Raw genomic sequence first — 27,689 nt, forward strand, 5'->3', positions numbered from 1 at the left:
TGGACTGCTTATCGGTGCACTGTGGCTGTGGAGGGAGTGTCTCCAAATTTGGGACCCTGGAAGGAGGTCGTTTCAGCACTCCAGGCTGGGAGCTAGGGGCTTGCGCTGGTGGAGAAGGTGGAGAGACGCAGAGCGATTGGCCCTGGGTTCAGCAAGTAACAGCCCGCGGGTCAGGGGCCGGGGGCGGAGCTGGATGCCCCGGGGGGCGGGGTCGGAGGGGGCGGGCCCGGTTAGAGGGGTGGGGCCGCCGAGGCTGCAGCAGCGCGGGCCGGGCCAGGGGGCGCCTCGCGCGGCAGCGGCTCGCGAGGGCGATGCAGTGAGACAGGACCGGCCGGCGGGCGGGCGCGCGCGGGGCGGGGGCCGCGGCCGCGCTGCAGAGATGTGACTTGAGGCCGAGAACCAGCAGGAGCGTCGGCACTACGAGGCCGCGGGGGTCGGTGAGTGCGAGCCGCGCCGATGGGGTGGAGGGCGCTGCTAGGACCCCAGAAACTTTTCCCGCCGTGGACTTGGGAGAACTGGGGAGTCTGCTTCTTGTGCCCTTCTAAGCCCCCCGGGGGGTTAATCTGCTGAAGGAGATGAGGGATGGGGAGGGGGGAACCACAGTGCCGCGGGAGAGGAGCCGCAGAGGGCGGGGCGGTGGGAGGGGAGGGCAGGAGACCTTTATGCCGGTGGTGCGGGGTGGGGGAGAAGAGGGTGCTGTGTACCCGGACCAGGTGGAGATCCAAGCCTCTGAGTAGGGTCTGGGAGCGACCGCAGGTAAAGGAGAGCTGGGAGTAGTGTGAGGGAGTCCAGCCTTACCCGAGTGACTCGTCGTGTGAGGAGAGCCGTGGGCAGGTCCGGGGTCGCATGCTCAGCCCGTGGGGGCTGACCACAGGGCAGACCGAGCTGCGGTTATAAGGACCGGGCTTTGGGGGTGAGCTGCCGCACCTGCTGCAAGGGCTGGGGGCCAGGCTCGCAACCAGCGGTGCCTGCGCACTACGGGACAAGGGGGGAACACTGCGGTGGGGAAAGAGGCCGAGCTGAGACCTGGGGCTGAGGGACAAATGAGGGACGGCTGCATTCAATGGCGGGGATTTGGCGTTTCTATTCCGACCAGGCTGGGGCTGAGGACTAGCCCTATGCTGTGTGGTGCGTTCGCAGTCCTTGGGGGACACCGGCTCCCAGCCCCGCACATCTGGGGATCCCTACCGCCCGCACCGGCCTGGGCCCGGGGGAGTTAGTTAGCCATCCGGGGAGCCGGGCGCCGACCTTGCCACAGAGGGCGGCCCCAGCGCAGCTCGCGAGTTCCTTCCCTGGCCCTCGCTCTGTCACACCGAGGCCTAGCCAGTCTCCCCCCTCCCAGCTCGTCCCCCGTTCGCTAAGGGGGCGGCTCCTTGGAGCGCGGACAAAGGCCCCTGGAGTGTGGCGGGCAGCGGCGTCCCTGTCTGGGGCCCCGGCCCACGCGCCACATTGGCTGCCCAACTGCGCTAGGATGGGGGGCACTTGAGCAGAGCCCAGGAGGAACTGGGGGTCCTCGAAAAGACAAGAGAAGCGAGGGAAAAGTGACGGAAGGACCTGGCACAAAAGCCGGGAACTTCGGCCAAGGAACCTTGATTCAGAAGTTTTCTCGGTGGGGTAGGGGCTTTCGGTGGATTCAGACTTCGAGCTTAGCTGCATGCAAATAGCATGTAAATAGAATGCAAATCATCATCTGTTGGTTGGGAGCCCTCCACGAGGCCAGTTTTGTATCTGCGCTGTGGAGTGAAGGGTTTTCTGTCTGTTCCCTGCTGTAAGTCTGAAAAGGGGTCAGCTGAGTTGAGAAGGAGAAAAATGGAAGGGGAAAGGAGTCGCCATTTGGGGCAGGCAGCAAGACAAGTAGTCTTGTTAGAGAAGCTTCAAATCCTTACTGCTTCATTTGTCCTTTCAGTAAATGTACCAGCTACAGAACTGGGGCTGGGGCGCTACAGTGTAGAGAACGGACAAGCCCCGGCTCTCAGGGCACTGCCCAGGTGGGTGAACAAATAAATAACTAAATAAGTAAAAAAATAATAAGTAGATGTAACTTCTAATTGAAGTAAGAGCTGCCAGGAAAATAAAACAGGAGGATGTCAAATTAAGTGATGAGGGTTTGTGTATGTAGGGAAGACTGTTCTCAGGAGTGACATTTTTGTGAAACCCGGCAAGATGGAGGGCCCACCTCTGGGAGATCTTGGGGGACCACTGTGCAGGCAGAGGGCACTGCAAATGCAAAGGCTTGGAGGTGGGAGTGAGTTTAGAACTGAACAAAGGCCATTGTGGCTCAGCTCCGAGGCAGATGTGGAGGGGGTGGGTGGGAGAGGGGATGTAGGAACCAGCCAGACCACGATCTTTTGGGCCACGGAAAGGACTTTAGGTTTTATTCTCCTTGGGCCAGTGAACCCTCAGAGGGTATTGAGTAGGAAGCCAAGAGCTCTGATTTTTAAAAGCTCCCCTGACCTCAACATGGAGATGGAAAGCAGCTCCCCTTTCATTCTGCCTCTGGGGATGGCGAGGCGCCGGGAGCCTCTGAGGGGCTCCGTCTGGCCTGTGGGCACCGCTTTGAGCCAGTCCTGTCCTGTGGGCCCACTTGAAGAGCAGCTCAGTTTTTAAAATTCACTCCCCTCTTTGAGGCAGTTCTCGTCCACCTTAAGTGGCCCCCACCCAGAGCCCTTGGCCCCATAAGCACTTCACACAGAGCTTCCTGGGGGTTCTGAGTTAGTCACATTTTCTTCTCCGAATTACAGCCCAAGAGGAACCATCCACCCCTGAACGGACAGCCAAGGATGCAATTTGCATTTAAATGATTGCTTTTATTTACAGGATTGGAGCTGCTTTGCATATTCATGGATCATGGAGCTTGTGTTCTGGCAACCCTGTTTACTAACCTAGGAGGGTTATTAAATTCAAGGGCCCCCAAATAGGCTGGTGGTCTGGGCAGCATTAGGAAATGAAGATTATGAGATGTTGTAACTTGGAAAAGATATCAGAGGGCGAGACTGTGGGTCTGGGAAACAGTTTAATGTCAGGAAACCTTGTAACAGTTTAATCTTGCAGAGCAGGAAATGCACCATCGGCTGGCTATAACGGGAGTGGGCTGGGACAGAGTGTAATGCTGGGGTGCGTGGGGAAGACTAGCTCCACAGCCTCATCCTGGCCTTCTGCCAGACATGGGGTGAGGGCCTAAACCAGAGGTGCAGTGTAAAGGCCTCGTGTCAGGAGTTGGGAGAAATGAGTTCTAGTCACAGCTTGGCCTGTGAATTACAGTAAGCCTCTGGCCAAGCTGCCTTACCTCTCATTTTCCCAACAGGAAGGACGATGGAATCATGATTGTCTTTTTAATAAGCAGGGATCTTATATTCCCTGTGTGCCAGGCAGCTTGGGGAGTATTTCTCATGTACTTTTCACACTGGCTTTGTGAAAGTGGCACTATCTTTATCTTTTATAGAGGAAGAGACTGAGGGTCAGAGAGGTTAAGTAATGCTCCATGTCACATAGTTAGGTCTGGCTTCACTCCCACTGAGGTCCTCCATTCGAGAGGAGACTGATGAAAGTGCAAATTCTGTGCCAGGCATTCATCCAGGTACCAAACTGCCGACTATGCCCAGGAGTAAGAAAACCCCCTCCCCGTCTGCTCATTCTTTTTCTTTCCCTTCCATGTTCTAGCATCCCCCCCCCCCATATCTTATATCTCTTCATATGGATGGTGGGTAGATGGGGACACTAGTTCCCAGGAGAATGGCCAGTGTCTGGTCTCTGAGGGTCCTCGCCTTGACTTTGTGACAGAGAGACCCTGTTTCAGGGCTCCCAGGCTGGCCTGGGTTTGCCATGGGAAAAACCACCTTCACAGTGAGGCTTCTGCTTAGAGCGCCTGCTTTGGGGATCAGGTGAGTTTAGAGGTTCCCAGGGCAGACTACCACCAAAGGCATCTCCCATTCACACCACCTCAGGGGCCTCTTTGCCTGGTGTGATGGGGGAGGCTGGAAACCAGTGGTGGACAAACACCTGGGGGAGCCGCCTTCCCACGCCATCTCCACGGCAACTGCTCCTCCTGGAAAAGCGGTCAGCAAAGTTGATAATCTCTGATGAGGGAATATTTGCCAATCATTTCTATTTATTTAATAGACAATTTATGTAAGTGCTTACCCTGTGTCAACTACTGTCCTAAAACCTCATTATTATTTTCATCACAACAACCCCACAGGATGGGGACTGTTAACACCCCTCATTTGCAGAGGAGGAAACTGAGGCAAGAAAGGTTAAATCAGTTTGCCCAGGGTCACAGGGGACTAGCAGAAGGGCAGGGGCAGAACTTGAAACCGGAAGATCTCTCTCGGAAGTTCGCCCTGCTTGGTGAGGAGCGGGGCTGGGAGAGCTCACCGGGCCTGTGGCCTTCAGGCAGGCAGCACTGTCCTCACACAGGGAACCTTGCCTGCATTCTTTCCAGCCTCTGCAGGCCCCAGCTCGTGGAGAAATGGAGCGTGCTGCTCCACCACCTGCCGGAGGCTTCTGGCCCCTCTGCGGGTGGGGGGTGGTGGACAGAGAGAGAGAGAGAGTGTGTGTGTGTGTGTGAGAGAGAGAGAGAGAGAGAGTGTGTATTTAAGAGCCTCTGAATGAGTCACATTTCTGGGAGCTTGCCTGGCAGCAAAGGTAATTAGTATGTGAGCCGAGGCTTGTGCATTCGTTCACATTTGTTCATTCCTCCTTTTGAGGAGCTGCACGCCTACATCCCATGGGTTTGTTGCCATTTATTCATCCCGTCCCAATCAGCCTTGCCTGCGGCGACTTGAAACCTCTAATCTGGCATTGTTCAGTTTGGGATTCCTGGAGAACCGCTCTTTTGGTGGGAGGAAGCACCAAGTGGCCAATGCGGCAGCATGGGGCTTACCTGACAGTGGGTGCCGCCTGCTTGGTCTCTGGCACGGTTGGCGAGGCAGGAAGTACTGTGGCTGTGGCTTCTGGCTTCCCCGGCTGCGTGTGTCCAAGCGTCTGAGCGCACGTGGATCTTGTTTGCCGGCTTGTTGAAAGGGAGGGGGCTAGGCTCGCCCCCTTGAGAGTCTGCATGTCCACGGAGCTCCCAGGTGACACTGTGCTGTTGGCTGTCTGAGGATCAAACTTTGACTTAAACCTTTCAGGCCATCAGTTCTTTCCTCTGTAAGACAGCAGTGAGAACACCTGCCCTTTTGGGGTAACATGAGGGTCGAGACCACGTTTACCAGTTCATTGGTTCGGCAGCTGGGTTGTGAGCCCTGCCCGAGTGCTAGCAAGTCGGTGCAGAACAAGATACACAAAGCCCTGGACACGGGAGGAGCGGGGGAACAGACCAGAAGGGTAATAAAATATTTGAAAATGTAGCACATGCTACAAAGACAAAAATCAGAAGTACTGGTGTAGAGCATAGAGGGGGACAGGAGAGACTGGCCAGCAAAGGGCTCACTTACCAGGTGACATTTCCAGAACCCAGGTCTGCAGTAAGAGCCCAAGTAACAATAGTCCAATTGTTTGCCGCCTGGCTCCACCACTTTCTAGCTGTGTGACCTCCAACAAGCTGGCTGACCTCCATGTTTTATTTCCTACAAAACGGAGATGGTAATGGCCTCATCGTGTGGTTGTGCAGGTGATAAGGCATTTGTATATGTGATGTACATAAAGGTGTGCCTACAGTGCGGTGAGCACTATGAGTTAGGTATTGTCATTCTCACTCTGGCAGTAGTAGGAAACCCTGGAGGGCAATTCTGAATCCCCCAGAAATCCTGGATGAGCCAGACTCAGCTTTGTCCTGGGAGGCAGTGATCAGCCCTCTTGATCACCCTAGACGTTGTTCTGTAGCGTGGAGTGGCTGTCACCTCCTGGGCATCCTTCACAATGATAATGATGCACTAGAGACCACTGGATCCCACTGAAGCCTGGCTGCCATTGGTTGCATCCACATGCCTAGACACTGGGTAGGGAGGACTTCCTGGAAGAAGAGGGGGCCACATGATGTGGGAGGAATCATAGAACTTCTTTGTTGGCAAGTAACACAAACCCAGCTCAAACTGGCTTAATCCAAAAGCAGGGAAGTTTATGGGCTGGATGAATAGTGGCTGGACCAGGAGTCTGACTGCTAACGTCTGGGGTGCATCCTCACCCCTAATTTGCTTGAGTGGAATGCTGGGATGCATGTTTAAGAAGCATCTTTTGGGGCGCCTGGGTGGCACAGCGGTTAAGTGTCTGCCTTCGGCTCAGGGCGTGATCCCGGCGTTCTGGGATCGAGCCCCACATCAGGCTCCTCCGCTAATGAGCCTGCTTCTTTCTCTCCCACTCCCCCTGCTTGTGTTCCCTCTCTCGCTGGCTGTCTCTATCTCTGTCGAATAAATAAATAAAATCTTTAAAAAAAAAAAAAAGAAGCATCTCTTGCCAGATGCCTTCTGCTCTGAACCCGCCTTCTCTCATCGAGAGGCAAAGGTGACGATCCCTATGGCACCAGGCTCCTTCTCATTTGGCGGCATCAATAATTTATCCCAGTCAATGGCTTCACAGCCAAGGCAGGATCAGAGCTGCTCCTGGAATCCTGTAAAGGAGCAGAGAGGGGGAGAGAGAGGTGGTCGATACTGCATTTAGTTAAGGAAGCCCCAGGGAGGAGCCGGAGCGGCATGGATGTGGCTGATTATGACCTTGCACAGGGGTGGAGCAAAGGCGGCAGGTCCAGCTTGAGCTGCCTGGAAATGGGCCTCCGAGCAGAGCTGTGTAGGCCGGAGCTTTCTGAAGGGCTGGCTCCGTTCAAAAGAAGAGCTGGTGGCAGTAGGGGCAGAGGAAAGAGTCCCAGTGAATGAGCCTCTCATTCATTCAGCATCCACTAAGCATCACCTTTGTGCCAGCCCGAGTGCTAGTGCCCGAGTTCACACCAGTGCTGTCATCCTGGCGATTTTGCATCCCCACCCCCACAGGGGACATTCGGCAGTGTGAAAAGATTTTTGGGTTGTCACGTTTTGGGGTTGGGGGAGTGCGTGTGCTACGGGCATCTACTGGATAGAGGCCATGGGTACGGCTGAATACCCTACAATGCACAGGACAACAGCCCTCACAGCCAAGAACAGTCAGACCCGAAATGTTAAGGACACCAAGGCTGAGAAGCCCTGGTCTACCTCGGTGGACCAGACAGTGTCCCTGTCCTCCTGCATCTTGCAGTGGAGAAAGACAGGGGAAGGGCAAGAAGGGAATGGGAGAAGCCAAGGAAATAGGCTAGGGAGAAAAAGACTATTAGAGCAAAGAAGGAACTAGACAAGAAGCTCTGGTGAAGAGGAATGGGGTTGTGACCTTGGCCAAGGTCTGAGAGGGTAACATTAGGGTGGGGGTGAGGAGCAGTTTTCGGAGCAATGGGCTTGGACTGGGAGCGGCAAGATGGGACTTCGGTTAAGCCCATTTGCCGTAGCTGCTGTGTGGAGTCCAGCTTTCATGGGGGCTTGAAAGAGTGCCGAGGGGAATCCTGCAGCCACCGTGGGGGAGACAGACAGGGGTGCAGTGAGGATGGGTTCTCTGGAGATTTGGGGAGGAGGTATGAGGGCCAGGGAAAGGGCGATAGTTAATTTTGGATACACTGTGTTTGAAATGAGGACATGCTTCTAGGACCCGGGTGGTATGACCTTGGGCAAGTGTCCTAACCTCCTGGAGACCCTGTTTTGTCACCAGTGTAAGGACTGGATGTGCCCAGTGCCTGGCCTAGAGTGAGTCATGGGTAAATATTAAGCTGTAACCATTGAGAGACTGGAAAGAGGCAGTGCATACCATTCTCAGCACAGTGCTGGGCTCATGGCTGTCTCTTCAAAGTTTTGTTTTCGTTCCCTTTTTTTTGAAGAGGTCAGACATAGCACAGAATATAAAAATCAAAGAATACAAAAGAGTATACAGAGAGAGTGAATCTCTCACCCTCTTCTCCAGCCACTAGTGATGATGATTCATGATTGTTCACTGTGCCAGATCAAGGCTGCAGATGGGAGCTGAAATCAGGGCCCTGTACCTCCGCCCACCACCCCCCCCCCCCCCCCGCCGCCCCAGGGGCTGTGCTGTCTGGAGAAGGGGGTGCCTTTTTCTGACCTGTCAAAGGTGCCTTATGGGCCAGCAGATTCTAAATGAGGGGGGTCTTAAAGAAGTCAGGAAAGTGGGAATCTTACAGTGAACTGCTCTTTTTCTCCCTCCAAACATCTCCCCTGTCCTCAATCTTCTGGAACATTTCCGGTGTCAGAGAGAAAGATGAAAACCCACCAGGTGCTCGCCTTCCTCCTGCTCGCCGTCATTGCCTCCGGGGCTTCGGAGAACGCCAGCACGTCCCGGGGCTGTGGACTGGATCTCCTCCCTCAGTACGTGTCCCTGTGCGACCTGGACACCATCTGGGGCATCGTGGTGGAGGCGGTGGCTGGGGCGGGCGCCCTGATCACGCTGCTCCTGATGCTCATACTGCTGGTGCGGCTGCCATTTATCAAGGACAAGGAGAAGAAGGACCCCGTGGGCCTCCACTTCCTCTTCCTTCTGGGGACCCTGGGCCTCTTCGGGCTGACGTTCGCCTTCATCATCCGGGAGGACGAGACGATCTGCTCGGTCCGCCGGTTCCTCTGGGGCGTCCTCTTCGCGCTCTGCTTCTCCTGCCTGCTGAGCCAGGCGTGGCGCGTGCGGAGGCTGGTGCGCCACGGCAAGAGCCCTTCGGGCTGGCAGCTGGTGGGCGTGGCGCTGTGCCTGATGCTCGTGCAGGTCATCATCGCCATCGAGTGGCTGGTGCTGACCGTGCTGCGCGACGCCAAGCCGGCCTGCGCCTACGAGCCCATGGACTTCGTAATGGCCCTCATCTACGACATGGTACTGCTGGTGGCCGCCCTGGGGCTGGCACTCTTCACGCTGTGCGGCAAGTTCAAGAAGTGGAAGCAGAACGGGGCCTGCATCCTGGTCACAGCCTTCCTCTCCGTGCTTATCTGGGTGGCCTGGATGACCATGTACCTCTTCGGCAACGCCGAGCTGCGGCAGGGAGACGCCTGGGGCGACCCCACCTTGGCCATCACCCTGGTGGCCAGCGGCTGGGTCTTCGTCATCTTCCACGCCATCCCGGAAATCCACTGCACCATTCTGCCAGCCCCGCAGGAGAACACGCCCAACTACTTCGACACCTCGCAGCCCAGGATGCGGGAGACGGCGTTTGAGGAGGACGTGCAGCTGCCGCGCACCTACATGGAGAACAAGGCCTTCTCGATGGATGAACACAATGCAGGTAAAGGGGTCGCCACCCTGCGCCATTAGGCTCTGGGCCCATGTGCCCCCAGAGGACTCCCTTCTTCGTCTCTAGCGGGGATTGGTGTTCCCCGGGGCAATCCTGGCCGATGGGAGCCCGCACACATTGGCCCCTGTGCGGTAACTGGCCCAGAGAGGGATTTTTATTTGGCTTTTTTTTTTTCCTATCCGTTGACAACTAATTTAACATCAAAATCCAGGTTTCTCACCTCTTTTGAAAAGTCAGCTCTGGCAGTGCTGGGTTGACATTCCCACCTGGCAACAGTGGTCTGGAGCTGATGGGAACCAGTGTAAGCTGGAAGGTTCTACCTCTCAGAAGTTGTGGCTGCTCCTTTGTTTTCATTTTAATTCCAGTGTAGTTAACATACAGTGTTCTATTAGTTTCAGGGGGGACAGTGTAGGGATTCAACAGCTCCATATATTACTCAGTGCTCATCAGGAAAAGTGTATTCTTAGTCCGCTTTGCCTTTTTCACCCATCCCCTCAACCCCCAACCATCTCTCTGGTAACCATCTGTTCTCTATAGCTAAGAATCTGTTTTTTGGTTTGTCTTCCCCCCCCCCCTTTGTTTTATTTCTTAAATTCCACATATGAGTGAAATCATATGGGATTTGTCTTTGACTGGCTTATTTCACTTAGCGTTATACTCTGTAGATCCATTCGTGTTGTTGCAAATGGCAAGATTTTGTTCTTTTTATGGCTGAATAATATTCCATAATATATATATATACTACGTCTTCTTTATCCATTCATCTGTTGATGCACACTTGAGCTGCCACTGTGGAAGACAGAATGGAGGTTCCTCAAAAAATTAAAAATAGAACTACCCTATGATCCAGTAATTGGATTGCACTCTTGGCTATTTACCCAAAGAAAATGAACCCTAATTCAAAGGGATTTCTACATCCCTATGGTTACTGTAGCATTATTTACAACAGCCAAATTATGGCTGTTCCTTTAGATGGGGATCCATTTCATGTTTACCACACTCCCCACCACTCCCTATTGCACCCTGACCCAGCTGCAAAATATATTAATTCCCTGGTTACCTAGAAGTGTTTGAGTTTGTAGTCCTGGTGCTAGATGGATGCAGGGGATACTGGGGGCAATGCTTGTGGCTCCCCACCTCCGTCATTCAGGAATGTATGAATTGGTCCCTGGAGTCAGATGCCCAGATTCAGGTCCTGCCCTCTGTACTTCCTAGATGTGTGGCTTTGAGCAGATTGCTTTACCTCTCCGAGCCTCAGTCTTTCACATCTGTAAAATAGAAATAATGAGAGAATGTACCACTAGAAGTAACATCCTGAGGGTCTCCCCCAGGACCTGGCATGCTGGATGTGTGTGTTGGTTGGGTTCCCCTGAAAACAGAGCCTGAGACTTGGGTACAGCTGGCTTACCCGGGAGGTGTTCCCTGCAAGAGAGAGGGGAGGGATAACCAGACCAGGAGGGCAGAAACAACCAGACAAGTACATCAATGAGTTGGTTACTGCCGTGGGCAGCTGGGGCTCGGTCCTGACAGGGATACATGTAGAATGAGCCTTAGACTTGACCTTCCAAGTCAGGAGCCTACAGCATTGGCCACCAACTCCTCTGTCGCCCACCATCATGTATATCCTGTCACCCACTCTCATTGCCATGTGCCCCATTACTCTGGCTAAATCAGTGCCGCTGGCTTCTGAGAGGTTTGGTGGGCACTCGAAGTGGAGGCTGCCTGGGTACCCAGGACCGTGCATCACCCCTGCAGTGGGATTCAGAGGTGAGCTAGAGGACGTGGTGCGGGCACACACTCGGAGTCCCTGCTGTGGATGCTTCCGCAGTATCTGTTCGAGTCATTACTTCAAGTGAGTCGGCTAGGTTCCCAGCACTTGAGATTCAATAAAATTGCAGAGGCTGTAATAATAATAATAATAATAATAATAATAATAATAATAATAATAACTTTAACAGTAGTAGCAGTACTGATTACCTAGTATAGTCCTTGCTTACTGAGCGTTAACTGTGCCAGGTCCTCCCTTGCTGCACCCAGTGAAGCAGGTTCTAGTATTATTCCCATCTTATAGATGAATAAATGGAGATTCTGAGAGGTTCAGTAACTTGCCAAGGACATTCAGATAGGAGGTGGCTCATTCCAGATGGTCATGGTCCCCTTTTCAGTGCTCCTCACCCAGGCAGCTGGGCAGTGTTCACCGGCCAGTCATGACTGCAGAGTCAACCTTGTTGGGTTGATTGCTGAGTACATCCTGCCTGTCCCCTGCACACAGAGGGGAGCACATTGAGCCATCAGATCCTCAAAGGTCACCCAGAGCCCTCCCCACCTGCCCAGGTTCCTCTGTGCCTCCAGCTCCCGAGCAGACCCACAGGAGGGAACACCGATGGCCCCACCTGTGGATAGGGCTAGAAACCCTGGTGTGGTCTTTAACAGAGCTGTTTCAATCTTACCAGAAAGTCCCAGACCAGCAAGCCCATGTTTGTGAAAGGATTTAGCAGGAATGAGTGTCAGCTCCCCATGTTGCCAGGGCAAGATGGGGGTCAGAATGGGGATCATCATCACTGGGAGCCCAGAAAGGCCTTCCAGAGAATGTCATGAGCAGAGGTCAGGAGCCTGGCTAGTTCCTGGGGTCTGGTGGAACCACCTCTTCCCTGGCTCCCCCGGAACAGGGTCCTCTTTATGAGACCCATGGGCACCCCCTGGACCTCAAAGGTAGTGGGAACTTCTGAAGTGGATGTGCACTTTTGTACATTCATTGGGGAATTTTTGTCTATCACTTTGTCAAATTCTCAAAGCTGTCTGTGACCCCCAGAAGGCTAAGAATCAGTGTCATTCAACCTGATGGTCTAGTTTACTTGCAGTGAAATGGCGATGCTAGAACGACCCAAGCATTAGGGTCTTCAAAAGTAAGGCTGGCTAACCTGTAGTAGGTGCTTACTGTGGACCAGTTACCACTCTGAGCATTTCAGTGGCTAATGTCATTTAATCCCTACAATAACCCATTGATGTCCACTTTGCAGACAGGAAACTGAGGCACAGAAGGGCTATGTGTCTAGCCTAAGAGGCAGAGCCAGGGTTTGAGCCCACATAGGCTGGTTCCAGAGCCTCAATGCTTGATTCGTCTGCCACAGGATCACTCATCTCTCCTCAAAGCACATTAGTGACCCTAAGCTCACTGATGTACCAGATGACTTGGGCATTGAGGAGACAGGATTTATCAGTTCCATTTTATAGAGCAGGAAACTGAGGTCCAAGGCCAGGCAACTTGTTTAAGCTTACACTCTAAGAACAGGGAGGGGGGATGTTGGTTTTCCACTACATGCATTTTTTTCTTGAGAGAGTGCAGCCAATCCTTCCTATCCACGTAAGATCTAGAGATCAGAGGTATCTGGGACCCAGGTGAGAACCAGCTATACCAGAGCTGGCACACTAGGTGATTGGGGGGGGCATCTAGAAGTTTCCCCCACCCCCATCTATTTCACACTCTGACAAATTCCAAAGCCAAGTAAGTTGTCTTTCTGTTCCCCCCCCCCTTTTTTTTCCAAAATAAAACCAGTTTTATCATACCATTTTGGTGACAAAAAAGAGAATAATCATGTAGAAGTTTCAGCAAGTAAAAATAACAAAAATTGCTCAAAATCCCGTTGCCCAAAAGCAGCTACTGCTGTTTGCTCCCATCTTGCCAGACATCTCTCAGAGAGCACACAGTCTGTCTCCTTCCCTCCCTTTCTCCCTCTCTCTCTCACACACACAGTCCCATAGACTGGTTCTAACTTACCTGTACACTTGGGCAGCTTAGAAAAAATTACCAGTGCCTGCCCCCTCGTTCTGACTAAGTCTGTTTGGGTTTAGGTTTCTTAAGCTCTCCAAGTGCTTTGAAGATGTAACCACTGATCTACGTAGTGTTCTGCAGTGTATTTGCTTAAATCAATATTGTATCATGCATGGAGGCCTTTCCAGGTCAGTGACTGCAGAGCTATAGTATCTTTTTCATGATGCAGAGCTTTCCTTGGGCACAATAATTTATTTTTCTGATCCTCAGCTGGTGGATATTCCACTTGTTTCTGGCTTTCCGTATAAGTAATGCTGTAGTGAACATTCATCTTTGTGCCCTTCATCAATTAACTTCTTGCGAGAAAAAAAAAAATCCCTGGACATGCATAAAAAAGAGTCTACACCTTTAAATCTTGATAGATACTGCCAGATGGCCCCCTAAAAGTTAAACTGATTTACTGCCTGCCCCCCCACCCCACCATTTCATAACTGTATGAGAGCCCCATTTCTTCACTCACCTTGGATGTTGTCAGACTTTGTTTTAGTAGCCTTGTTTCGGATCCTCCCAAATGTGTGCCCACCAAAATTCACATGGGACCAGGCAGGATGGGCCCCAGGCAAAGCCAGTTCCCTCAGAAAGCTCACATGGGCTAAATTGGAGTCCTGGCTAGGATTGCCCTTGTTCTAGAAACCCTTGCTTTGCTGGCTGGGGGACATCTGGGCATGTTCCCTAGCCACAATGAGAACAACTGTTGTCATCTTTGGTGCTGACCTCAGCTGGCTTGTATTTTAGGGAACCAGGCCCCATTAGGGGCCTTGCCCAGGAGTTACAGTTGGCCCTCTTTCTTTTGCATTTTAGCCAACCAACCTTTTGGGCTCTCTTCCCTGAGAGTCAATCTCTGACGTCTTCAGGAGATGGGAAGGGCATTCCCCAGGTGGCCTGTGGCTCAGTTAAGCCCCAGTGGCCTCTGCTTCCAGACTTCCTTGCCCCAAATGAGATCCCAGGTATATACCACTTCATCAGCCTCCTGCTTATTAATAAGTATCAGCAAGGCATGAGGTATGTGATAGAAGATTAAAATGCACCGAAGGATGTAGCACCTCAGATCACATCTTGGAAAGCGCTAATGAGGCATATTAAATGTTAACCTTTCAAAGGAGCAATAAAGAACATTCTTTCTTTTAGGGGATTTGGGCTCTCAGATGTCATTAGGACCAAGGGCTCTTTAAACTCTGACTCTTAGCTTCCCAGTGCAAGGCCCTGAATCAGCTTTGGGGGGAGGGTCAATCTAACTTCACTTGCAGAGTCTGGATAGAAGGCTGGCATTCAACCTAAAAACTTAGATTCCTGTGGGGACGCTCTTATGGGTGAGCCCTGCTTGCCTTTCACAGCGACCCAGGTCAGAGTGTGGTGTTAGATGCAACACTTGTAGTTGCAAGTAATACAAAATCTGATTTGAACTGCCTTAATTAAGCAGAACCAAAACGACAACAAAAACCAAATGTACTGGGGCTCGGGCTACAGGAATCATTAGATCAAGGACCCTCGGGTGATGACTAAATTTAATCTTTCTCCATCTCTTGGCCCTGTTAATACCATGGCAGCCCACAACTCTAGACTTACACAGAGTCCCAGTGGAAAAGAGGAACATTTCCCAGGATGCTTGAGCAAAAATCCCAGAGATGGCTCTGACTGGACCTAATTGGCCAGGTTGAAATCATATGCTAACCTCAGGCCAGGGTAGAAGGAGGTCATAGCCAACACTGGGGCCAAGGCACTCACAGATGGCCGGGAGAGTCGAGCCTTTGTTTCTTTGAGGAAAATGTGTTGGGGTCAGGTTCCCCACCACGGCTGGCCAGGTCTGTGCATTATAAGGAAAGCAGTGCTATTTCATGTTCCCTCTCTTCAAGCAGGTGTAGGCTAGGAATTGAGACTAGTAAGAGCCCATGAACTACCTCCTCTATCCCCTGGTGCCCCTCCCTGGCTCCCCCTTCTCTACTTCCTGGGAAAGGTATCTCCTTGCTTAGCTCATGCATAATGAGCTGCTTGAAGGCTTGGATGGAGCTGCTAACGCAAGAGAGGTTTACCTGTGTCTGGAGACTTTCATTCCCCACCGTGCCTCAGTTTCTTTGGTCCAGCTTGAGCTGAGCTGCCCCTCTCTAATGTCACTTAAACTCAAGTGTGATGGTTAAAATCAGTATTTGAAGCCAGCATCGTGTGATGGTTAAGAACATAGGTTCTCTGCCTGGTTTTTTGAATGCTGGTTCTGCCTCTTTCCAGCTGTGTGACCTTGGGCTAGTAACTTAATCTCTCTGTGCCCTGTGTAAAGTGGAAATAATGAAAGTACCTACGATGCTAGAAAGCGGACTCCCTGTTGAGTACGGAGCCCGATTGGATGTGGGGCTGCACTCGGGGCTCCAGGTGGGGCTCAGTCCCAACACCCCTGCCATCATGACCTGAGCCAACCGCGAGATCATGACCTGAGCCGAAATCAGGAGTTGGAGGCTTAACCAACTAAGACACCCAAGTGCCCCTCTTCGGAGAAGACTTTAAGTGAGGCTTTTCTTGGCAAAGCAAGATTAGTGCCTTCAACGAGAACGAAAATAACAGAGTCCGTGTTACAACTGAGACGGACTTTTGTTTTTATAGTGCTCCTACATTCTGTATCAGTTTTTAATAGACTATTTTTTAGAGCAATTTTAGTTTTACACAAGTGAGCAGGAATTACAGGGAGTTCCCACATGCCCCTATTATTAACAGCTTGCATTAGTGGTACATTTGTCACAGTCGATGAATCAATATTGATACATTGTTATTAACCAAAGTCCACAATTTACATTTTAGAGGTCACTCTTTTGTTTGTACAGTTCTACAGATTTGGATGAATGGGTAATATCACCTACGTACTATTATAGTATCGTAAAGAATTGTTTCACTCCCCTAAAAATGCCCCGTGCTCCACCTGTTCCTCACCACCCCACCCCATCATTAGTCTTTTTAATTTCTCTGTACTTGCGCCTGTTGCAGAATATCCTAGTTGGAATCACACAGTATATAGCTTTTACAGACTGGCTTCTTTGACTTCGCAATATGCATTCGTTTTCTCCATATCTTTTTGTGTAGTTTGGGTTTTCTTTACAAAAAAGGAAATTCAGATCTCTAAAAGTACACAGCAAATAGGAAACGCCATTTACCCACCTCTCTTAGGTTAAAAAGTTCTGACATATTTTGCCATCTTTGCTACAGCTGTCTCTTTTTTTCCTGTTTAGAAATACCCTGCCCGTGGGGGTTGGAGTCCCTGTGTTCTCTTCCCCGTCACTTTCCCACGAAGACGGCCTCTATCATGTACTTGATGTCCACATTCTTAGGGTTGTCAGCCTCTGTGTATCCAGAAGCAGGGACCGGTGTTGAACGGTGTGATGTTGAACTTGACATGAGTGACACTGTGTGGTGAGAGAGGAGACCTTTGAGGGATGCAGAGGGGCTTCCTTGTCACCCATGGCCTGCAGGGGCAGGGCGGGTAGAGGCTCCACCATGCCCCCCACCCTAGCAGCCTGCGCCCTGGATTCTACAAACTTCCCAACCCCACTGAGATGGGTCATGCTCCAAGAGAGCCAGAGAACAAAGCCCCTTTGTGACTTTTGTTTTGAATCTGGCTTGTGACAATGGGGAGGAATGGGGAGGGGTGTGGGGGGGAATGTGTGCCGGGAGCATGCTGTTGATGCAGGGGAAGAAAACAAAATCGTGGGTTGTTTTTTGTTTTTTGTTTTGGTGTTGTGTTGCTGCTTCCTACCTCTCTCAGCTCTCCGAACAGCAGGATTTCGCAATGGCAGCTTGGGAAACAGACCGAGCGCTCCGTTTAGAAGCAATGTGTATCAGCCCACTGAGATGGCCGTTGTGCTCAATGGAGGGACTGTAAGTATTAAGAGGTGATGTTTTGGCCGGAAGCCCAAGAGCGGTCAGTGTTGGGGGCAGCTTCAATGGGGGCATACTGCTCTGTGGAGGCTGCTTACGGGCCCTGCACACACACTGGCTCAAGTTGACACCCCTTGCAGCTAGAATGCATGCAATGCTTCCATTTCTCTTTCCCTATCTACCCCCTTTCTCCACACTCGGAAGATCCACCTATGTTTCGTGAACCATCTGTGGATTCGTTCGAAAGAGTCCCTCTTTCTTGGGGCTCCTCGTACCCAGTGAGTTCTGTGGCTTTCGTTTTGTAGGAGGTGCCCCCCCCACCCCCAGAGGCGACTTTTAGGAAAAGCCCAGAGTTGTGAACCACCCCCCCCAACAGATTTTCCTGACATCCAACCCAGTGTTTCCCCGCTCCCCACCCTCCATCCCCCACACCGCGCCCCCCACCCTGTGCCCCAGCTGGGTACCGGGTTCCCCCACCTCCACTCCTTAAAAGATGTCTTAAGAAATTGGAGTGATTATCATTTCTCTCCTGCGAGCACAAAAACAGGTTTTACTATCTGATGCCAAACAGACCTTCAGCAGAATTGTCATTGTTTACATTTTGCCTCCGTGCAATTACATCATTTTGTTTCTCCAGCAATCCAAAGACACACTGTCATTCCCACATTTAATTTCCAAACATAGCTACATGCTTCTTTCAGAAACAATGCATCAAGCCAGTTTACACATGTAAATTGGACTTCCATTCCTATATCATGTGCCAATTCCATAACTCAGCCTGAGCTTTTTTTCTTTTCTTTCCTTTTTTTAATATAAGTCGGGGATGGTCTTTGATCTCTGGGTTTTCCTGGCCTTTTGAATGGTATGCAAGGCATTGGTTTGCACTGGTTTGGAACAGGCTCAAAGACAAATAGACTCACAGATTTGCTTTCTGAAAACCCCCTGCCATCCCTTGGGCTGTTTTATTATCGGGTGCCAAGAAAAAGCCTGACTCGAAAGCATTCGGCCTGTGTGTTATAATAAATAATGTTAGAAAATGGCCCCATCAATCACTCTTAAGCCCTCCTAGTCTCTTCAAGGCCAGTGGGCATAAAAACACCATGGACTTCGAAAAAAGCCAAGTGGGTTTCTGAGTGAGGAAACAGCCATTTGGGGTGCATGATTACAGAAAAGGGGACCTGGCCTTCCCAAGAACAGAGCAGCATCACACACAGCGGTTGCTGCTTTTCTTGGGAATTACTCAGCCTGTTAGGAAAAAGCAAGGTAACTTATCTTTGGCACATTGTTAACGAATTGGTTTCTGATGTTGATTTTGCAAAGCACAAAGTTCTTAGTGTGTTATCCTTGTTTCCAGATCCCAACTGCTCCGCCAAGTTACACTGGAAGACACCTCTGGTGAAAGACTTTAAGTTCCAGAGAATAAGAATCTCTCTTACCGATTTTATTCCCTGGCTGTGTCTTTCTTGAGGGAGAAATCGGTAACAGTAGCCGAACAAGGCTGCCTCACAGCCAGGAGATCTAGAAATCCTACACAAGGGGATTTCGTGTAAATGTGAACACTGCTGAACCGAAAAGCTAACACCGACTGCCCTCCCGTCCCCTGCCACACACACACACACACACACACACACACACACACACACACACACACGAAATACCAAACCAACCTCAATCCCTGCAAACTAAAGCAAAGCTAATTGCAAATAGTATTAGGCTCACTCGAAAATGTGGCTGGGAAGACTGTTTCATCCTCTGGAGGTAGAACAGAACCAAATTCACAGCCGGTGGGCCAGGCTGGTGTTGGTTGACTGTGGAGGTCCCCACACCATCGCCCCTCCCCAGCAAGTGCTGGACCCCAGGTGGCCTTTTGGAGATGACTGTTTCATTGAGAGGACTAATGGGGACTTTTCCACCAGCTTGCCTGTTGGTTTGCACATTTCAGGGGGGGTCAGGAGCAGTTAAGGAGTTGTGGGTGAGATTCCAAGGTGAGGCCCAGCCGAATCACGGGATGAGCTTTACAGCCAGTAGTGGGGGAGGGACCAGGGCATGTGCCAATGAAGAGAAGTCTATTTGGGAGTTGAAGTGACCATCACATTTAGAAAGTGGTGACCCACCACTGTTCCCTCTGTGGGCCTCCTGCTGCAGGTCTACGGCAGAAAAGCAAGCCCCCTCTCCCTCCTTGGTGGAGCCACAGCGATATTCCGCCTGGGACAGCAGTCTCTTTCCCTTGATGAGCTCCCCCTCGTCCTGCACTTGCCAGTGCACCCCCCCCCAAGCCCTTTCCCAGTTTTATTCCCTTATTCATTTTAAAAGCTCAGATGGGCCATCAGCTGACAGGCTCCCCCCAGGGTGGCAGGCCAGAAGGCAGGTGCCACAGCAGATTTTCCGCGATGATGGCACATGGCAGGGCATCCCAGGGGAGAGATGACACTCCGCTGCCTATGCAGTGAGTTCTCAGGTGTTAGATGTTGACGGAGTGCAAGTGCCAGGGATGGGTGGAGCACTCGAGGGGTTCTTGCTGCTTTTGGAGGGTATGTGGGACATGTTTTGACTTGGTTTTCTGTAAGTTCCATGAAAATGGTTCTCTTCAAAGCCCATTGTTTCTGTCATGGTTTCCATTTGTCCTAAGCAAGTCATTCCTTTGTTATTTGGCATTTCGAACATCTCGGCCATTAAAAGCCCCATGTTCTCTGCACTGTTTGGCCAGCATAATCACTAGTAGTGATGCAAAGCAAAGAGTTTTAACCTGACGGCATGAAATGTATAAAGAGGGTGAGTCTTTTGGCATATGCTTTAATGACTATATTGCTTTTTCTATGAAACAACCCATAAGCCTTTAACCTTTAAAGAAAATGAAAAAGGTTAGTGTTTGGGGCCGGGGGGGGGAACTGACCTCTTCATAAGCCAATATGTCTGAGCTGTTTTAATAAACCTTCTGATTTTTCTCAAGGCCCTAGTCTCTGCTGTGTCCCGTCCTCGCCACAGTTCCCCTCCCCCCTGCAACCTCGCAGAGCAATGGGGTAAACGAGGCCAGTTTGGCCATCCCTACATGGCCCTCCTTCGAGTTTTCCTTCCAGCTAGTGCATTTCCTTGTGTTGCCACGCATGAGGAAAAAAAAGCATGGCACCAGAATGCCACCCCTACCTGACCTTTGGGAAACAGCCCCACCCCTGCCCAGAGCATGTGCTTGCTTCTAGAGGATCAGATTCCAATCCTCTCTCAAGGAGCGTCATTGGTGGACTGGAAAGCTGGAGTACTGGGGAGGAGAGGGAGGGAAAGAAGCTAGGACCCGGGGTGGGGGTGGTGGCTGCATGCAGACCCAGGATTGTGAAAATACAGAAATCTCCAAACGCCTCGGTCCAGTCCGATGAAAAACGACAGCAATACACATTCTCGTGCCAGGAAATGGTTGCTTACCCCCGCTCTCTGGAGTCCTTTGGAGCTCTCTGATCCCATCAGTGATTCCGCCTGCAAGAGCCCCCCTACCCCCCTTGCAGAAGGGGGCAATTCACCCGATCGTTTTCTCTCTCAGTTCTTGGTGGTCCAGGCGTATAAGGTGAGCACGGCGTAAATGGCTACAAGGGGGAAAGTAACGTTTCACCGACATAAAAACGGAATCAACTTTGAGCCATGGGAAAGAAACCTCACTTAATGAGACCTTTTCTCCCTCCTTTCTTTTTAAATCTTTGATACGTTATTGCACTTCTGGGTTTTGTTTTATTTTGGCTTTAAGGTTGAGAGTGGGCTGGATGCCCTCCTAACGGGGCAGAGGTGGGAAGTGAGGGCAGAGAGCAGAGAACGGGTATTTTTCTAATGACTCCACCTGAAGGGAACAAAGAGGCCCCTTTGCCAAGAGACTGTGGCCACCAGCTGCCCCCACAGAGCAAACTAAATACAAAATCAAATGGCACCTCTGTTTATGTAAACAACACCTGTTGAGGGAAAATGACCTGAAGGAGAACATCTGTGATCAAAATACCTAATTGTAAGCACAAATCTTTCTGTGTCCAGTTATTAAAATCACTCTGGGACTATAACAGCCACGCTTGTCCCCCCTTTTAATAGAAAATGGTCATTCTATCCTGGATTTCTCCACTGGATATGGAGGGTGGGGAGTGAGGGAATCAGCTCAGAGAATTGACAAACTGGGAAAATCTGGGGATCCCGTGCTTTTAGCACAGATCCCATCAGGGCCCACTGAACAAGGGTAAACTTGGAGTGGTCTTCTAGGTCGGCCAGTGCTGAATTAAACCCCAAACTGAAAGGGAGCGTTGTGGCTTTTATAATCCAATGATGCAATGATTATACCAGCTTACAAGAGTTCTCAGCAGGTGCTTTTTATTAATTGATAAAGAGCTAAGGCTCGTTTTTGATAGATAATATATATTTATTAAATGTATTAATGTGTGTTTTATAATGTACCTTCATCCTCCCCTGGCTGACTGTTGCATACTTATTAAAAAAAAATCGTTAAAGAAATTTCAAGACAATCAATGTGTACCATAAATGACTGTATATACATATTACAAATTTAAAGGTTGTAAAGCATGGGCAGATAGGTTTTATTTTCAAAATGCTGTTCTTAACACAAAAATAAAGGCTTTACTATTTACTTAAGATGTGTGGTAGCTTGTCAGAACCACCCAGAATAACTACGAGGCTTTTGGATCTGCCTGGAGGCTAAATCTGTGGCATTTTGAATGGGGGGATCCTGGTTAACAGCAAACTGCAGAACAAATGAGGGTAATGAGTGAGCTCACCCATCAGATGAGGAACTTCCGATAGTACTTTGGGGACTCGACAACCAAGTCCTTTGTCTGTTATCGTTGTCTGGGTTTAAGTGTCTCGACTCGTTGGGTTTGCGGTCAGAGTTAACAGTCAGTCTCCTCTGGAAATGGTCATAGGCAATATGTCTTTTTTATGAAAAGAATACTCACCAGATAAACTTAAAACCCATGGCAGAGGTTTGGGACTTAAATTTAAGTATCGATCTTTGCAAAGGCAGCCAAAAGTGGGAAACTGGTAAGTAAAGCACTTCAACGTCTCTTGGCACTAGAGTTCGTTGTACATTTTAACGGCGGTTGGTGGAGAATATATCTGAAGCACTGAAGAAATAATAATGGATAAAAGAAGAAAACTTGGGGATAATGCAGAAAGTCATGATCAGGACTCTCGTATGATAAACTATACGCACTAAAGCATGTTTGCAACAAATCCTATCTTGTGCAGAAAAGATGCTGTATTCACATGTACCAAATCTAGTCGTTAAAAAAATCAACAGAGAGGAGGCATAATTTGTACATTTTCCTCACGGGTCACTGAAGCTCCGAAGGGAAAAGATCACACTGGTGGTTAAGGTGGTGGAGTCTTAGGTGCCACTTCCCCCTCCTCCTCCATTTTGCATTTCACTGCAAAGAAATGAAAGAGAAAGTCAGAATCGATTTGCGTACCTAGACAGACTTGTCATTTTGAAAACAGCAAACTTTGACTTGTGAGATCCGTGACACCAAAACCCGCTGGCCACCCACTATGGTTCTGGCGCCACGGAACCCCCGGGGAAGAAGACAGGGCCATTGTGCTCCAAGGACAGAATCTAAGGCTTCAAAACCACGTAATGTTCATGGCCATTCTTCCCCCCCCGCCCCAGTTTTATTGAAAAATTATCAACATACACTACTGTATAAGTTTGAGGCAGACAGCAGGATGGTTTGATTTGCATATCTTGTGAGCCAGTTACTAGAATAGGTTCAGCCGATCCCCATCTTCTCATACAGATACAATAACAAGAAAAGAAGAAAGGGAAAAAAGTCTTGTGATGAGAGCGCGTGGGATCTACTCTCTTCACAACTTTTCCTGTATATCATACAGCAGTGTTAGCTGGAGTCGTCACGTTGTACATTAGAGCCCTAGATCTGATTTAGCACGTAACTGCAAGTTTGTATCGTCCCTGGTAACCACAAGTCTGATCTCTTTTCCTGTGAGTTTGGATTTTGTTTTTTGTTTAGATTCCACATATATATATGAGGTCATACATAGTAGTTTTTGTCTTTCTCTACCTGACTTATTTCACTTAGCATAATGCCTTCAAAGTCCATCACAGCCATTCCTAATTTAGTTCAGTAGGTCAAAAGTGCGCTTTTCAGGTCAGGGGAACTGAAGAAAGGAAGTTTTACTGAAGATGATGACAGATTCCAGGCTCTTGACTCAGCCCAATCTGTCACCACTCACCTTGCTCCCCCCACCCACCCAAAATTTAAAAACTCAGGATAACACTGGGGTGAATACAAGGTCAGAAGGGAATCTTCTAGTCTTTCATGGTCTGGAAAAGAATGTGATCTGGGGGATTTCCTGCATCGGCCAAACAGGAAAGTTGGCAGAACACAGGACAGCACAACTTGTAAGGGAAATTGTCCCAAAAGGGAAAAGCCCCTCCCCTGGAAAAGCAGGGAAACCCAGTCCCCCAGGGTGGGGGGAATCCTTTCAGAAAGACCCTCTCATTTTTAAAAAAGTTTTTTTAAGATTTTATTTATTTGAGAGAGAGCATGCACTCCCACAAGCAGGGTGGGGGGGGCCGGTGGGGAGAGGGAGAGAATGGAGAAATTTTAAGCTGAGCACGGAGCCCAGCACTGGGCTTGATCTCAGGATCCTAAGCCGAAATCAAGGGTTAGTTGCTGAAGCGAATGAACCGCCCAGGTGTCCCCAAGAAAGACCCTCTTGTTTTTAGTAAGTCTTTGCTTCTAGTGTCCAGGTGCTTGTGGAGAGCAGTGTTCGAGCATAAAGGGCGTGGGGGCTTGTTACCGTGAAGGGCACATGTTTTGATCCAACTGGGCCCGAGCATGGAGTGAGGTGGGGACGGCATCGCGGGCAATGCAGTTACTTCCTGTTGGAAGTGGACTGAAAAGCTTTCCGCAGCCCAGGCTAGCACAACAGTCTTCAAGCTGGGGCTACACAAAGACTTTCTAGGGTACTTGGTCATGGTTTATTCAAAGAAAGTCACCTTCCAAAGCCGCAGCTTCCACACCATGGACTTGTGGTGGTGGGGTTTATACTGATCCCCTTTCCTACCTCTCCCGGTGCCGCCATTGCCAAGTGTGTAAAAACTCCCCAGGTGCCAAACAAGGAGGCAGTTTGTCTACCAGAGTCTCCTTTCTATATTTAATAACTATCAAAAATCATAGCTTATTTATTTGGCTTTGTGAACTACTACTGACTGTATTAATAACTCAAACCAGAAAAAGTATTTTTAATACTTAGAACCTGTGGTCGCCGGAAATTTTAAAGAATTGTTTTGAGCATATACACCTTTTTTGTTCCATATATGGAAGTTTTACGGGTAAACACTGTGAATACCTTACGCGTGTCTAGATCCTATTGATGACACTGATCCTTCACAGCCAAGGACGCGCTACGGCTCCGTAGGTGCTTTCCCGCTATCCTGCCGACTGGTGGTGTGATCCGGACGGGAATGTTCAACAACTGAGTGGGGACGGCAGATTCCCGACCGGTAGCATCTGCCAATTTCCGTAGCCGATGTTAAGCTACCAGCCGGACCACATAATACAGAGCTGGGAGGAGGTCTGCTCGACCTGATGGAACAGCTCAGTACAGGGCTGCGCTGGGTCCCTACCTGGAGGTCTGCAGGAAGACCTCAGGGGCGAGATGGTGCTCTAGGCAGGGTTAGGGGGAGCAGCAACGTTTGCGCCACTGGGAACCTATCAGAAATGGAAACCCGCAGCTCTACCCCAGACTTGCAGAATCAGAAACAGTGGAGCCGAGCCAGTTCGTGTTTTTAACAAGCCCCCCAGGTGATGATGGATACGACTTAGAGTTTGACCCACTGCCGCTGGTTCTCCACCTTGGCTGCGTTGAAGAATTAGCTGGGCCATGTCTGAAGCCTATTAGTGCCTGGGTCTCACCCCAGACATTCTGATGTATGAGGCCCATCTGAGGCCCAGGTATTTATTCAAAGTTCCCATATGTTGCTACTGTTCGGCCAGGATTGAGAAATCCAAACTGGGGTTGGAGTCCTTTAAAAAAAAAAAGACCATAAAGACCCTCACAGCAGTTCAGAAAAGCTTAGAGTTCCCCTCAATGTCTCAAAATTGAAGCAGTTTGAATGACCTCTCTGGCCTACAGCTGGCAGACAGACGCTAGAGCCTACCAGTAGCCATAGAGGAAAGGAGGGTTGGCAGCTGGGAAGAATCCAGCCCTTGGGTTTTCTGTTGTTCCTCAGCCCTGCATGAAGAAAGACTTCACCTGCTCCCCTTTGTCCTAGTATCAACCAATTCCTGCCCATGCCTTGACTCCCTTAGCCACCCCTACACTTCACCTTTGCCTGGGGAAAAAGCCCTTATTATCTCTTTCTGATTATTAAACACAAAAATCTTGAGAAAGGAGAACAGAAAGGGATGCTAGGATCGCTCCTCCAAATTGAAAAAATCAAAATACTATCTAGAGTTGATGGACTGGAAATAAAGGTGGACATGGAGCCTCATGATGGAATCACCTGGGGAGGTTTGAACATTCTCAATGCCCAGCCCCACCCCAGCCAATCAGGTCAGAGTCTCTGGGGGTGTCCACTGGTGCCACATATTGCAAAAGTGGCATTATCAAGTGAAACTGAGTGTGCACGCTCCCTGCAATGCAGCAGTTGCACACCTGTATCCATCCCCTGGGGAAACCTTTGCACACATGTTCTGGGCCACGTGGATTAAGTTGTCCATGATAGCAGGAAGCTGCAAACAACCCCAGTGTCTATCAATAGCTGACTGGATAAATAAATCGTGGTCTACTTGAACGATGAGTATACAGCAGTGAACGTGAATAAACCACAGCTACACCTGTCGACTTAGATTAGCTCACCCATGTTGAAGGAACGGTGGAAGGCACAGTGTAATACATATAGTGCGATTCTATTCCCAGCCAATCTAAATACCGAGGAGTGCCTATAAAGATAAGAAAAACTCTAAAGAGAGGCAAGAGAACCTGGCTGGCTCAGTCAGAGCGTGCAACTCTTGATCTCGGGGTTGTAAGTTCGAGCCCCATTTTGGGTGTAGAAATTACTTACAAATAAAATCTTAAAGAAAAAAGGCAAGACAACAATTAGCACAAAAGTCAGGGGAAGTGGCTTCACTGGGGGAGGAGAAGCGTTAAATGTGTTGACAGTATTCTATTTCCTTAACTGGTATGGTAGTTATACGTGAGTGTTTGCCTCATAGTTACAGGTACTTTATAGTCACTGTTGTATGAATATTTCCCCACCCCCAAAAACAGGTAAAAAGAAATAAACACGGGACGGTAGTATATCACTTGAAATTACAAAGTCAACTAATAAAGGAACAGAAAAGAACAATTTAAGTGCTTTGGGAGGTTGGAGATGGGGTATAAGTGAACTAGTCCTCATCTGTCAAAGTAGGAAATCAGTAGATAATGTCTAAAATCCTATCTATCATATCTAAAATCATAACCATCCAGAGAGAAACAGCTAAGAATTCAAAGTGATTGCTGTAGCAAAGGGTGACACAAAGATGATGCTCATTATGTCCTTCTGTCCATCCTATACAGCAGTCCCCCCCTTAACCTCGGAGGACAGGTTCCAAGACCCCCAGTGGATGCTCATAACCACAGATAAGGCCGGGGGGGGGGGTACTATCTTTTAACCATGGGAACCATGTGCAGGGACTACTTTGCTAAAAGTTAAGAAACAGATTAAAGTCTCCCCTTAGTGGCTTCCTTCCTCGTCTTGGCAGAACAGAGCCTTGCACAGGTAGGTCCACAGGTGGATAAAAGGAGGGAGCCACAGAGGAGGCCGCAGGGGAGAAGCAGGTAGCGACGACTGAATGAAAGAACCTGGTTTCCATTTTAGTTTAGAGCCATCAGCATGGTTGGCCTCCACCACCAACAGACAGATGCCTCCGTGCCCCTGCATCGTCCTTGTCCCCCTCAGCAGGCTGGTGCACAGCCAGTTCCGGAAGGGCTGGAGAGTGGAAAATCCCAGAGCCGTGAGCCAGCCCTTCAGCTTCAATTAAAGGCAGTGTGACAAGAAAGGCCCTGCATACTAATGAGACTTGCTTATGGTTTCCTCCTCTCAGTCACCCTCCTCTCCTGTTCAGTCAGTGACCGGGCTGAGAACTCCGCACAGTTGGGAGAAACTGCCTAAGGCTTGAGATACAGGAAATTCAGGGATCATGGGGTCATCCAGCTGCTCATTTGGGTTGCCCAGATGTGGCCTCAGCATGAAGGGATCACCTGAGACAGACCCCTGGGCTACTCTACACCTTTAGACTCAGATCTCCAGGAGTGAATCCTGGGAATCAGCATCCCCCACCTCTGTGCTTGGCTTTGAGTGATCCTTTTGATGTGACAAGTTTGGGAAAGAGCACTGTATCACTCAGCCAGCACTCAGCACCTGCCTCCCGAGGGCCCAGGTGTTAGATGGTGCTGGGAGAGCAAATAAGACAAGGCCTGCAAAGTGCTTGGCACTGAGTCCTATCCAGAATTAAGCACTCAGTAAATATTACCGATTATTATTTTTAGGGCATAGTCTTTGATCTCAAGGAGCTTTCTGTCCAGACGGGGAAGCAGAAAAATAAACAGGGAATTGTAAGAACCAAAAGATGTGCACACACCATAGGGAAAAGTTGCTTCAATAAATGTCCATCCAAAGAGGAGCCTGGTTCACACACTCAAGTCAACAATATACTTAAGAAACCTTAAAGTATGAATTTGTTATCCAATTAGCCCCCAGTTTCTAGGATT

At 49.8% G+C, this 27,689-nt stretch overlaps 2 protein-coding genes across 5 annotated transcripts in view; one reads left to right on the plus strand and one right to left on the minus strand.

Annotated features, from left to right (window-relative positions):
- Positions 1 to 260: 260 nt before the first annotated feature.
- On the plus strand, positions 261 to 19,880 carry GPRC5B (G protein-coupled receptor class C group 5 member B). 3 transcript variants are annotated; one of them, XM_045770922.2, is made up of 4 exons: positions 261 to 437; positions 8,219 to 9,232; positions 16,819 to 16,931; positions 18,286 to 19,880. In XM_045770922.2, the coding sequence occupies exons 2-4, from the start codon at positions 8,227 to 8,229 to the stop codon at positions 18,328 to 18,330; spliced, it is 1,164 nt and encodes a 387-aa protein (XP_045626878.1). In that variant the 5' UTR covers positions 261 to 437; positions 8,219 to 8,226; the 3' UTR covers positions 18,331 to 19,880. The 3 variants fall into 3 exon arrangements, with proteins under 3 accessions (XP_045626878.1, XP_045626879.1, XP_087726233.1); XM_045770923.2 differs by lacking the exon at positions 261 to 437 and adding an exon at positions 669 to 756; XM_087870107.1 differs by lacking the exon at positions 261 to 437 and adding an exon at positions 1,689 to 1,988.
- IQCK (IQ motif containing K) overlaps positions 18,497 to 27,689 on the minus strand; it is a 120,124-nt gene continuing 110,931 nt past the window's right edge. For both annotated transcript variants that reach the window (XM_045770927.2, XM_045770925.2), the window contains one exon: positions 18,497 to 22,339. In XM_045770927.2, coding sequence (XP_045626883.2) covers positions 22,284 to 22,339 — 56 coding nt within the window. In that variant the 3' untranslated portion in view covers positions 18,497 to 22,283. The remainder of the gene's footprint in view (positions 22,340 to 27,689) is intronic.

This window comes from Ursus americanus, chromosome 2, assembly GCF_024610735.1.
Source record: "Ursus americanus isolate L20-20 chromosome 2, mUrsAme1.1.p, whole genome shotgun sequence".
NCBI lineage: Eukaryota > Metazoa > Chordata > Mammalia > Carnivora > Ursidae > Ursus > Ursus americanus.